The 14,222-nt window shown below is 38.8% G+C and overlaps 1 protein-coding gene across 4 annotated transcripts in view; it reads right to left on the bottom strand.

The window, feature by feature from the left end:
• Positions 1-2,940: 2,940 nt before the first annotated feature.
• Positions 2,941-14,222, bottom strand: part of kdm4c (lysine (K)-specific demethylase 4C) — a 29,231-nt gene continuing 17,949 nt past the window's right edge. For 2 of the 4 annotated variants that reach the window (XM_071504248.1, XM_071504247.1), the window contains exons 16-22: positions 13,829-13,884; positions 13,580-13,688; positions 7,949-8,143; positions 6,757-6,927; positions 5,464-5,583; positions 3,916-4,008; positions 2,941-3,779 (exon numbers count right to left, since the gene is read on the bottom strand). In XM_071504248.1, coding sequence (XP_071360349.1) covers positions 3,612-3,779; positions 3,916-4,008; positions 5,464-5,583; positions 6,757-6,927; positions 7,949-8,143; positions 13,580-13,688; positions 13,829-13,884 — 912 coding nt within the window. In that variant the 3' untranslated portion in view covers positions 2,941-3,611. The remainder of the gene's footprint in view (positions 3,780-3,915; positions 4,009-5,463; positions 5,584-6,756; positions 6,928-7,948; positions 8,144-13,579; positions 13,689-13,828; positions 13,885-14,222) is intronic. The other 2 variants (XM_071504249.1, XM_071504250.1) reach the window with 2 other exon arrangements.

Raw genomic sequence — 14,222 nt, 5'->3', positions numbered from 1 at the left:
CAAGAACCTCTCAGCCTTTGCTCATACGTGCTAACAGACAAGTCGTTGCTTTTATAGGCATTTCTAGACTCAGATTGCTCTTAGGAGAGGGATATTCAGTCCACAGTATCCTACTGAGTCGGGTCTGACAGTGTCGGGTTAACCCTGACTAGATGAGCCCAAGTTGTCCTAAAATGGCTGCTGTATAGACAGACAACTTTTCTCATAATGGCCCCCTCAGGTCATACTTTACATTCTTCCCCCGCCTGTGGTAAGATGCCAATAATAGCAAAATTATCTCCATTTTTATTCTGGCATTCTTTACCCAGCATCTTTGTTTTGGGCTATCTAACGAGCTTCCCAGCCTCACAGGGCTTGCATTGGTATAAACTTTTAGTCTTGTTAAATCCATATTGGGAAACAGATTCAATCTACAGTTTGCAGTAAGAGAGAGGAGAGCTGCCACTGATGGGGCCTTGTTTATTCATGTCTGACCTGTCACTGTAAAGACACAGCGAATTATCATCCAATGCCTTGCTTCTGGGCTTCAGGCAGAACATTTGTGATCAGCTTCTTCCTGTTGCAGCCTCTGAAGCTCTGTTGCAATGAGCTGTGTTATCAGCTCAGTTCTTAGGACTTCAAGATTTCCTCTGTCACAGTGTGTGGGATGACTTTCAGGATCACTCGGTCTTTCAGAGCCACATGTTTCTCCATCTAGCTTTTGGTCCATGTCTTTTTTTTTTCAAAAAATGTCAAAGCAGCAGTATGTAAAACAGTACAATGCCAGATACTCAGGAAACGCATCCCCTTTTTTTTGTTGAAGCTCTAGATTAAACCCACATTAGAGTCCTGACAAGTAAAAAATTTACACTGTAGATGGTGGCTGCAAATAGTTTAATCCACAATATTATTTTTCCCTGTATTATTAAGCTGTGGCTTAAGTTTTAAGGTCCCCTATGAGAGCTAGTGGAAGGAGCTGAGCAGTGTGTGATGATTACTCAGTCAACCATGTTTATTAGTTTAAAAATGTATTAATGTACCCAGAATTCACAGCAATGAATGACTCTTAAGTGACTCCTACTTAAGATAGGCAAGAACCAGACAGCGTTGTGTGAAGATAAATTTGGACATTTATGTGGCTCTTTTACTATGTTTGTGAGACCGACCTGGTGAGTTGATCCTGATCAATCACCACACCTTCCTTCCATGTCAGGACAGAGGAAACAGGGCAGACATGAAGATCTCAACTCATAACTGATGATGATACATGCATGATCTATGAATCAATATGTCACTGTTTGACATGTTTTATCATTTCACTATGACAAAATAAGGGTGATTGAAGGGGTTTGGTGGTGCACAGCTCAGCCTATGCACCTCACAAACATGGAAGTGAAATTAACTCTGTAAAAAGACCTATTCCACGTTTGCATCAGCAAGGTTACCCAGTTAACTGAGTATATGTGCTCACTGGAAGAGATCTTTTATGCAAAATTTTGTATTTACTCTAAGTATTTCTAAAAAAAAAACATACTTGGGTATGTTTTTTTAGTTTTTATCTTAAATTTCAGATGTTAGCCACTAAAGGACCGTGTTGTTGTGCAGTGTTGTCATACAGTGGGGTGGTGTACCTCTTTTTTCTGTTTTTCATTGTGGATAACTTGTCTGCTTGTGTGTGTGTGTGTGTGTGTGTGTTTTTTTTCTTCAATATCACAAAGGGCCATAAAGAACCAAGGAGCGGGCTGTGACGTGGTTTGCATGGGAGTGCAAAGCTTTCTGATGCCTTGCCATTGCCACTTTAGACCTCCCTTCTGGATTTCACTTCCTGTCTGTTCTGCCAGGCTCCCCGGGATCTCCTTGAAGAGCAGGGCTGGGTCTGCCAGGAACACGCCACTCCAGATCCTGCAGCATGAGGCAGACTTGTGCAGTATGTACTTGCAAGTGCTGGTCACATAGTTAAGAGTAACACTGATTAAACCTCTATCACCTACGTTCACTAACTTGGGAAATGCATTTTCGAATTGTTTTGTCAGTTTATTAAACCTTGACACACTAGAAAGTAAATTCCTTAAACACTCACTCATTTTTTAAAAATCTTACTGAAAAATATGAACTACTATCCAAAAGATGAAAGAACGCCACATTAAAATGTTTTAGACTTAAAAAATGAAGTGCAATGATATCTTCAGACAATAATTAACCATTTAAAGCCAGTCTGATGTAAACTTCTTTCGGCATCCAACCGGTGTTTACAGTCAACACTCACTGGCTATGGTCTGTCGTTTCATGTCATTTGTATTGGGGCATATGGAGCCAATTTGTCCCGTGTATGTTGTAGGAAACAAGCTTGTCTCTATTAACAGAGTCTGTACTATCTGTGAATTAAGATTACTAGATAAAATACCACTTCCCTTCAAGATAATCAAATATATGAGCGTAGTGTATATTTCAATAAAATAATCACTTAATTATATTGAAATTATTGTTCCCTTCTCTTTCCTTCAGTCATTTTTACCATCAAATAATACTGTACATTACCCAGATTTTAATGTACTCAGGAGTTGCATAAACCATCTTTTCTGCAATCTGAAGTGCATTCATTCTTACCAACTGAATTTTACTTAAAATAACTGACAATTTTATTAAAAAAAAAAAAACATATGTAATTTTTTATTGTTTTCCTTACAGCAGTTAGCAATAGTTTAACTATAGCAAGCCAAAAATAAATACAAATTTTAAATAATTTCAACAATGTGTTTCATTCAACAGAGCAACAGTAGCATTTCACATTAGGAGGGCACAAATCCAACACACAGACATGGCTTCCTGTCTGACTCTTTTACCTCAGGGGTGATTAACATGTGGTCAATTCTCTTGTTTCCTTTATTCTCCAATGATTCATTTTTCAATGTCAAATTACACAATTAACATGTTATTGTTTGTCTGAATTGGAAGAAAAAAAAAAAAAAAAAAAAAAAAAAAAAGAGAGGAAGCCATTGTGGTGCAATTGGACTCGGCCCAGCAGAAGCAGTTAGGAGACAATGTTTAACATGCGGGGCGAAACATTAAGACATGAGGAGAATACTACAAGCAAAGTGCATAAATATTCAAAATCAAAACTGGAAATAACAGACCCCTAAAAAGCTACCATAGGCGAGCTATTTAGAAAAATCTCACTTTTGAATTTTCCATGTACAAAGAAAAAAGTTTTTGTTTATTTCAAAAAGGGTGATGTGACAATTGTAAGTCACGTTTATTTTCCCTGACAGATGTGAAAGCACTAGGCAACTGAGGCAACAATGCCCTCTGTTAGCCCATTCTATGAGAGTCCAGCTGTCCAATCAGAAATCTTCTCTCGCCTTTCACACCACCCATTCACCAATCACTGATGTGTAATGTACAAGCACACATAATTTAACATCCATCTAACCAGGATCACCCATTTCCCTTACGCTGTCTCAGCTGATCTATTCACAGAGAAGTTGTGTGGGCAATAGTTGTCGAGATGGAAGTAGATCCTAATACACTTACACACAAGCATACTCACACATACACTCACACACAAACAACCTCCCCTCTACATCCACTGTTAATTCAGTGCATTCATTTGTCAATGATCCTTGTCCATGACTTCATTTCCCTTTGTGGCTGCGCTGCTCCCATGTGCTTTTGGCAGTTGTACGGAGGCCTGGCAGGGCCACATAGTCTTTCTGGAAGCGTGAATTGGGTGTTCTCTGCCGTTTCCTCTCCCCCTGTGTGGTAAAGAAGGCGTCTTGGAAACGCATGCTTGAGGCTGTGGACTATAAAAAGGGAGACATGAGTAAATAAGAAAATGTCTCAGGTGGCAAGGGAAGAAATTAACTTTCATGCCCTTTTATTAAAGAATCAAACTTCTGTTTTTAAGTTTATGTGTTGCCCATTAAGTCTAATACTTACAAGTCTACGTTTCACCTTTTTAGGTAGGTCTTCATCTAAAGTGTAGACATCTTCTCTCTTTGCCAGCACCTGAGACCCATCCTCAAATTCCACCTGAGACGACATGAAAATATTCAGTACATATCCATGTAATTAAATAAAGTGTGTACATTTATCCAAAATGCTTAACAATATACCACTGTCATTGATCCATGCACACACAAGGTTAGGGGTACTTCTTAAAATCCAATTTTTATTTGCCCCTGATTTTATAGTTTCAGGTTGATTATCATACATTTATTCACTATCCTGTAACTGTCCAGTTACCATTATTTAGATGAGACAAGTCCATAAAAAATGTTGATATCCTCTTCAAGTATTACCATAGAGCAATAAGGTTAATAAGCAGCACCTAGTGATGTGCAAACTTGTTTTTGCCCTTGGTTTTGCTTCTCAGGCAGTCTGGCCTGAGTTTGTTGGGGTTCATGCAGCTTGGAAGATGCAAACTGCAAACACTCCTGAGGTCTGAAAAAAGTACAGCCACCTTTTCTGCATGTTTTTCTGTTCAAAAACGATTCATCCGTGTTTACTTACAGTTAAGTCTTCAGTCAAGGGTAAGACAGTACGGAACAGCGCTCTTTGTGGTAAGGTTTAACGTAAGTCTAATTAGCAAATTAACAATGCAGAAGTTTACACAGCATTTTCCAATGTTTCTTTTTCATACTACCTTATATTATGTAAAGCAGGATAACCAATTCCTTCATAATGTTATTTCATCACAAGCACAAACACATACAAACTGTGTCAACATTTTTCAGTCTTTGTGAAGAAACAGCTTTAAATATGCAGTGTGATATGACAGTGTGGGGGGGGGGGGGGGGGGGGGTTCTGCTCAGGAAATTACATTTTTTCAACACCAGATAGATCTGAAAATAAAACAAAGCCTAAAACATTTCATACCTAAACACACCTTGACAATGGAAAGTTCTTGTTAAGCCTTTCACTAAAATCTGACCTATCTTACACTGAGAGTGTGCGTCACAGATGCATTTGTGCATAACTAATGGTTGACGCCCAGCTCAACTAAATAAAGCTTTAAGTGGAAGCCACATGACTCTTAGCTTAGTGAATATTTCAGTGAGTTTGAATAATGCAGATTGTCACCTCCTTCTCATCCTCCTCGCTCTCTCTCTCTCCATCTGCCTTCACTCTTTGAATAGTTTTTCTTTCCTATACATCTGCTCTTTCATCCTCCCATCATCTTCTATCTTTTTTTCTTCAGTCACCATGACTTCAGCACCTCGCTCATTCTCTTAAAGTGTCTTTGTTTTTCTCCCCTTCACCTCCCCACACATACTGTGGACCTGTGGACCTTGACAACGTCATTGGAGTCACGATGATTCTGATGCTGAGGGAGTTCAACAAGTTTTAGCTTTAACCTACAACTGAGGTTGCAATGTTATTCAGGACTTTCAAGAAAGATCAAATCTGCATCATGAATGTCTCTCCCTTAAACATTGACTGCTGTCATGATTGTGTACTGCAGGTCTACAGTTCACGTATGTGTACCTGGTACATGTAGGAGACGTTGGATCCCAGGTATTTGGCACCATAGAACAGCCCGTCAGGCCATTTCACTTGAACAGCTTCTCCCACTTCAGGAGGACCCAAGTTCACACAATCTCTGCTCTAAAAATACAAGAGAATAATGATTGGTTGTGTAAGTGCCTGAGTGTTTGTCAAAATGTCCTCAAAAAGCTAGAAAAATGGGAAGTGTCATTCACAGTAGGTGGCTTGATGTTGAAAAGAGCTCTTAGTTTTAGGATTACTGTTAGAATTAGGTTAATGTCATGGGTAGACTTGACTCAGACAGCCTTTATATCCTGCTGTTTGACAAGTCTGCTGTGAAAGTTTCAAACTCACCATAATCTTGACACCTTATTTTTTACTGCATGTGTATATTTGTACTGTTTATGAGACCTCAACACAGGCGCATTCCCCGCTGTTTTATGACTGATGTCTAACCTCTCGTACAGGATTCAACAGTGAACAATTCACATGCTCAGTCTGTAAAATGCAGCCACATCTTCCATAAAACAATACACATAACAATACGTAGTATTATAAAATGTGTCCTACACCTTGCTGATTAAAAAGCTATGACAAATTACAATTTAAAATTTAAAATGATAAATAATGTCCAAAACATGTACACACAACATGAATTAGAATATGAAAAGATCCGATCAAGCCCTGATGAAGCAAATGGTGTGGTAAGATTTTATCATTACTTTGGTAGATAATACAACAAAAAGTACTCAAAAATAATCTAAGGAACACTGGGTCAACTAAGGTTGTGGTTCAGGATTGAATGTCCTCACTAATACAGTAACACACAAGTGTGTGGCTGTGTTTGTCACAGCCACTTCTCTGAAACTGTGTTAAGCTCACCAAGTGAGACTCAGTCATTACCATAATCACTTGAACAAATCCATGAATTTCAACACATCAAGAACGGTCATGTAAGTGATTATTTGCTGCTACCATGACAACTCAGCTGTCCTCAAAGTGATACTGTGTTTCACTTTGAATGACCTGTTCAGAAATCCACGTTGCTTCATGGTACTTGCAGAAAGGTTTAGAGAAATGATTTATAATCACTCTTAATCACATTGGCTTTGCAGATGCACAACGTAAAATAAGATGTTAAAACAAGCTTATCAGTAATCCCTCATGCAATGACCATTAGACAACCAGAAAAAAAAGAGATCCTTTCAGAAGGGAGGGTTTTAATATCTGATATGGCCTCACACAACTGGGAGGTGACCTCGTGAACCTGTGTCTAATTAGACATATCCTCACCACTATATCCTCGGGGTAGGTATCGTTGGAGAAGGAGCCGTCATCAAACATGACCTCGTAGAACATCTGGGAGGTGATCTGTGTGACCTTGGAGCTGTAGTAGCGCAGGTTCTTGTGTTTGGAGATCACCGTCTGGCCCAGTGAGATGGACGCCTGGCATGCTCGCTGCTTCTATTATAGACAGAGCAGGGAGATACAATAAGACTAATGTATTACAATTAATACAGTATAATGTCAAACCAAATATCTTTATGTTACTACATCATCATTTTAAAGTGTCTGACACAAATTACAAAAAACATATTTTCTTATTTACATCTAAAGTCATCATTTGGTTTCATTTGTCCAGGTTTTGAGCTCATGCCACCCCAATAAAACAGAGGTGAATGTAATTTAGTTTGTGATGTTCTCAGCGATGGAAATGACAAGCGTCACTGCCCTCATAACTCCGGATAATCCACAGGCCTTGTTATGGACACTTTTCATGAAGCTTCTTTGTACAGAACAAATTAAAACCAAAACTATCAGGAGGTTAAGGTGGTAAAATGTTTTTGTGATTTGAGTGAACTGAGCCTTTAAGGTAAAAAATGCTTTTTAAGAAAAAAAATTTATAGTTAAATCAAAAAGAATGAAATAAATCATTGATATAATAGAAAATCTATTCTCAAAAAAATTCCATCAATATAGGTTATTTCATTAATTCACTGAATCACCACTGCACCTTTTACTCTAGTTAGTGTAAAGCCTCCTATGGCACCAGCTATGTGCACGTTTAAATTTAGCTCAGTTAGCTTAGTTTGAACAGAGTGTGGGAGTTCTGTTATAACGTGTTGCACCATACATATCAGACATTAAGACATAACTTCTTATTTACACCTCCATGAGCAGGTGCAAGTCAGTTATTATTGGTTGATAATGTGGTGGCAGTAAAGTAAGAAGAGCCAGAGGAAAATGTTCTTCAATATTTACAACAGGAACTCATTTCCTGACAGACAAAGGAAAAGTGCTATTTTATGCAGCTTTCACTTGAAAGGAATTTTCTACACCAGCCATCAGTAGTTTCTTTCTCACTCATATTAGCCGCATTGATCTTGTACAAGACTGGTAACATGCCAACACAGTGCCATGTCATTTCTTACTGAACACAACTTGGTTCATAACAGCTCTAGGAAGCATCAGTCCTATAACTTACAGCTGATGAACTCCGTGATTGGTGTCTATGGCAGGTGATTGACACAACATATGGCCAATCATCAGGCTCCATGATTACACCAGCAGCATGGGCACAGGTCACGTGAAAGGAGGTGGGACACCGGCCACATGAGCACTGGATGCAAGCACCTGCCTGCCGCTTCCCTGCGCAGCGTTTACGACAATAGATGCACTTCTGTAAACACAGACAGACCAGAGCAAACTGTCAATACCAAGTACTGACAATGCATACAAAATCATATGAAGTATGCTGATAGTCCAAAAAAGATTTAAAAAACCAAAAATATAATTCTTTGCAACAGCAAACCAGAGAAGTGTTTCACGAAGGTGCTCAGAAATACAGGGCTCGAGCTTAACAACCCAAACCAGGATTAATCTGTTTCATCAAAACAATTTAGAGCTAGTGATTCAAGAAACGCTTGTTCGTGACTTTCACACACACAGACTGAAACATCAAGCACAGAGCATATTGATTCAAAATAAAGAAAATTAAGACAAAACTGTGATATTTGCAGCAACAGAGAAACACATACAAAACGTATAATATGAAGAAATAAAATAATTAGACTAAAACAAACAAAACCATTGCATTTAACAAAGCAAAGGGGACTTTTTATCAGTATGTTGCACATCAGCAGTGAGCTCAGGCTTTGATACACTTGATATTAGTTCTGGTGAACTCAGGTTGTTGCAGTTACAAAACATGAAACAATGGAGAAGTATGAAATAGGATCCAAGCAAGGTGATGCATTTATAGCAACAAAATAAGATAATTAGCATTTTCTAGAGAACTAGAGTTCTCTCACAGTTATATGCCAGAGGCAAAAATGGTGAAAATGCTCATTTCTACAGTCTTTTGATTAATGTTGTGTATTAGCTTCATGTTATTTACACTAGTTAATGCTGAGGTAACTCTAAATAACCAGAACCAGGCTAGTCTGGATGGACAGGTTTTGATGGTAACTTTTTTAACCGTCCTTTATGAAACTGAATTTTGTCTAAATAAGTCTGGTTTACCAAAGTAAGTTTAGTCAGACTGGTAACATAGTTTGATGAAAAACTCCTCTGGTCTGATGACCGTTACAATATAATGAACAAAAAAGTAGGACGGATGGTCCAATACCAAAGAATATTTTTGATTATTTAATGATTATATATGTTCTTAGCAAACAATGAAAATTAAAAAAAGTTTAAAAAAAAATCTGTTTCCAGTGATAGGAAGGGTTCTTTCTGTTTGGGTGTAAAACTCTGATCATAAATAGTTCACCTGACATAGTGCATTCGACACAGTGAATTGTACGGTATGTGGGATTGTGTAGAATAATTTAAAGATTTGGATGCAACTTGAGCTTCAGTAAAACCAAAAGGTCTTAATCAATACAGCACAAGAACTTATGTTACATCAATCCAGCCATCATTTAGTGTCTTCATTGCGGTCAAGGAAACCTGACATTGTTCAATAGTGTAGCATTGGAACAGGTAAAAAAAAAAATAATAATAATAATAATTTAAAATCTGTATTTGCACTTGAGAGACCTTGAATATGGCCTCAAGAAAGACAGCAGTGAATTAAAGACAAGAAACCGCTAAGTGAATCATTGCTCGGTTGTGGCATGAACCTCTAACATTATTTAAAACCATTAAGTGCTCCAAATAATCCTATCTGTGAAATCTGCTCAACACACTGTTGTTGGATACAGTGGTGTAAACAAAACATAGATACGAGAGTAGAAAATGAGGAGAGAGCCAGAGTTAGTGAGAGTTATTTCACCGCTACAATACAAGGAAACCCTCAAATAAGACCAATCAGATGACATCATCTGAGGTTTCCACAACAAACCAGTGCTGCTACGTCTATGTTGTGGGTTTTTTTTTTTTCCTCTCTGTTGAGGCCTGTGAGCAGTACACAAGCGCACATTGGAGAGCATAAACACACATAAACACATCCAACGCACAAACCCCACCATGCATCCACACACAAACACACTCGTACCTAAATTTTTAAGACTATCCCTTGGTTTTCTGCACCAAACAGCCCATCAAGTCCATTTCCTCTACAGTGACATCTCCCCTCTCCTCCTCTCCCACAAATCCTTCGCTCTCCCACTAAAGGGAAAAAATGACGACATCGTCCCATTATAACCCTACTCGCTCCCCATTCCTCTTTCACCCCTTTTGCACGGCTCCCATCTCACTCCATTTACTTCACTCTCATCCTAATAAAAACAACCATCTATGCTCTCTCTTATCGCTACGCTTCCCCGCCCTTTCTTCCTCTCTCTCTTGAGGTGTGGTTTCACATCTCTTTGAAGGTAATTTATTCATTAATCCAATTCCTGTGAATTCATACTGAAATATCCATACATGTTGACAGATCATTTGCCTATATATAGAAAAACTCCCCAGAGGATGTGCATCAGCAGTAAGTGAACTCAAGGTGGGAATTAGCTGGTTTGTAAATATGAATTCTAGCATATGGAAGCCTCTGATGACATGTAATCTGTCATATGACTATTTTATCATGTGCATAGACGAATTGGATGTGTCTAAGCAGCATATGTGGTAGTATAGAGATAATACAATATTAAAAATGAGTTTATGTATGTATATATAAAAATGAAATGTTCATGGCCCCAGGAAGAAAAGCACAACATGTAATAGGTGGATGAGAAGGTGATGCTGTGGGAATACAAACCTTTTTTTTTTTTTGTCTCTGTCTTTATCAGGTGAGCCTCTGAAATAAATGCCCTTTGTTCACATCTTTGAAAAATCAATAACTGATCTAATTAATTAACCTGGCCAGTATTAATTAAATCTAACCTCTGCAGCAGGACCTGTACAATTATCAGCTTAGCCTACTTGATTCAAATATCAGCTGAGGATCAGGAGGTATTGTGTACAGCGAGACACCCAAAGAAGTCCTCTTTTATTCTTGTAAGGCAACACAAAAGGGGAATGTGAATGCTTAATTTAAAAAGGGTGATGAAAATCCTTAACTTTATCCGCCTTTTTTGTATTAATGAAGCTTCTTTTGCTTTTGCCGCTCCTCTTTTCCTGAACTGTGGGACTTTCACTGAGTGCTTTTCTCTGTGACTAACTTGGCCTACATTTCATAATGTCTTTTCCCATACCTCCTCCATTATGGACAGCACTGCACTGATGAACTGGCCTGACTGTCTCGTCCACCTTTTGAGGCCAGCGTGACAAGATCCCGACTGGCACGTAACACAATCTCTGCGTGTGGTGGGGGAGGTACATGTGTTTCTGTTTGTATACATCTACATGTCTTGGTGGAAAAACAATGTGTATAAGAACATAAAACTATGTTGACGTATTTACACTAGTTTATGTTTTAGCATGTGTGCATTTGTCTGCGTGGGTGAGCCTAACCCACTTTTCCCCATGCCTGTGCCTTCTCCACAGTGTATTTGGGTGCCTGTGTTGAACCATGCGTTAAGAACATTCCCACAGTAAATTATGAATGTGTATGTGCACGCGCCTGTGTGCATGTGTGTTGTGTGATAGTAAATTATGAATGTGCTGGGCTGCTGCAGGAGCAATGGGTCCAATGCAAGCTTAAAAACACGTGGCTCATGCAGTGAATATACAAATGAAGGAGCAAACAAAAGAGAAAGGTATAACATCCACTTCATTTAAATATCAATTAGGATAAAATCTATATCATTATATGCTTTTTTTCCTACAACAGTACATTTGAAGGGGCTTGTTTTTCATTTGAACATTCTGTGCTGAGTCTCATGTTTTTACCTTAAATTAGAACTCAAAAGAGCTTGTTTAAAAGAGGCCCATCTGTTTTATCATCAACTGAAGTGCAGTCCATCCAAAAAGCACTTGTGTCAGCATGTTAATTAGTGAGAAATTGGCAGCAGGAAGTAAAGACTTTGTGTCGTCATGTAGTGTGAACAAACAGATTGCTGTCATGGACGAATCTTTACATCAGATACACCTTCCAAAGGGAAGACATTTACAATGCATGATTTTCAAAGACTGCTTTCAGCTGCATTGCTAGAAAGAGCGCAATCTGTGGTGTCAAACAAAAACTGGCGCTGTGACAAACTTAATAGCATTGAACAGCATAGGGAAGGAAGTGCTGTTCTAACAAAATGGAATTTAGATCAGTACAAGATCTGAGACATTTTGTCCACCATCAGGGTCATATCAGAGGCTTTTTATGAGCGTCCCACCCTTTCCAGTCTGGACTACAATTTTCATTTTGTTCAGATTTTGGCCCATGGATATGGAAACTGACTTTGTGGTTTGTGCTTTCACATCCAAATGAGCTTAATTTCAATGTGGTGTGAGGAGATATGAACCATATCCCTGTAAATACCCTGTGGGTAATGTCACTGTGTCCACAGAGTTAGTGTCCCGTTCAGTGACAGTGCAGTAGTATCCCCTCAATTATATCCGGGTAAGCACTCATGTAAGACGACAGATTGGCTGGTTCTCTCGTGGTGGAGTCTGACTACAGCTGTAGTGATTCATTGATTAATTGATGAATATAAAAATAATGAGATAATCGGGTAATAGTTTTGGTAATTTTAGCAAAAATATAAAGCTTTTTCTGTGTAATACACAACAGTAAACTGAGTATCTTTAGGGTTTGGACCATTGGTCGCACAAAACAAGACATGAAGATGTCACCTTAGACTCTTAGACTCTAATAGAAATAATCGTTAGTTGCAGCCCAGGTTACAAAGTCTCTATACCCAAGTTTATTAGGTGTGATTAAACTATTAGGTTTCTAATTGCTCAGGGTTGGCATCTCTATTCAATAGTTGAAAGTAGAGAGACGACAGAACATGTGTGGGGTGGCGGGTGGGGGGTGTTGCAGAGACATGACAAAAACTGAACATTACAACCTTTATGAAGGTATGATTATTTCAGACCTCGTAAAGTAGCACCTGAGTTTATACCTACACTAACTTGACAATCAAATGCAGCATTTCATATAAACTACGTCTTCATGTCACTGTTAATGTTATTTGTAGCTTTGATTATTAAACTTATAGCAAATTAAATTGTGTTTTGAGGCTTTTTAGGCAGTCACACCTCTTGTCATAATCAATCAAATATCCTTCTTCGAAGGCTCCAGCTTCCGTTTAAATGTAATACTCACTGCTGAAAAAAAATTTAAGCTGGCAATGGAAGAAAATATTTATCTCTGTTATCTATCTTGTGTTAGGATGTACCTCTCCAACACTTTGGTTTCTGCTGAGCTATCATGGTGCCTGCAGCACAGAGCTAACTATAGTGGCAACATGTCAGGTCTGCTGAGACACACTCCAGCTCTCTCATTAAGCAAACACACACACATACACACACTAAATGTACTTCCACATACAGACAGATACACACCCACACATAGACAAACACCCGAACGCAGACAGCCCTACACACACAAACCCCCTCTCCCACCCACCAGTGGTTAATTATCTAGCTTTGATTGCGGGCATGTTCGTCTCACATTGTTAATTAGAACTGTGAACACTTCATTAATTAGACCGAGTCGGTCCTCAAGGACCTGGGGAATTCCAGTAGTGCATCTGTGTGTGTGTGTGTGTGTGTGTGTGTGTGTGTGTGTCCTCACCAGTTTATATCTCTGCATGGGGATCCTACTGGTGTCAATGGGACTTCTTTTGGCTTCATTGCTGAACCTCGCCTCTGGCAGTGCTACTGCACACATCACATGGGCCCATCTATATACATGCACACACGCACACAAACAAACAAATTAAAACATTATAACGATTAAGACGCACAGACAATTCATTCATCTGAGCTCTGGAGATCAGAGATGAGTATGCAGAGCTAATCACAGAACAAAAGCTTGTCTCACTTGTCATTTTGGGTTTTCTTCAGAGCTCCACCTCTGAGGTTGCACAGACAGCATTCCTGAGAAAACAGAAAGGGAGACAAGTGAGTAAGAGACATGTCACATCAGTACCTACATATAATTACTGCACTGCGTGTGGCACAAGGTCCAATTTAGGGAAAATTGGATAATGACACAAAGTAGCGTGAGAAAAATAGCAACATATTTTTTGTAAGAGGAACAGGACTATGGGAAAACATGAACTTGTTTTATATTAAAATGGGAGATTAATTTAATTCACAAAACAGGTCTGGGGGCCCTTTAACTTAAATCTGCTCACCTCCTCAGTAAAGCAAGGTAGCACGCACAAAGTTACAATACCAAATGACAGCAAATAGCAACATCTTCTTTGTGACAG

The sequence above is a fragment of the Trachinotus anak genome, unplaced genomic scaffold (assembly GCF_046630095.1).
Source record: "Trachinotus anak isolate AG129_WGS33_773 ecotype Australia unplaced genomic scaffold, CSIRO_AGI_Tana_v1 ptg000019l, whole genome shotgun sequence".
NCBI classification, from domain to species: Eukaryota; Metazoa; Chordata; class Actinopteri; order Carangiformes; family Carangidae; genus Trachinotus; species Trachinotus anak.
This window is presented reverse-complemented; position numbering and strand designations above follow the sequence as displayed.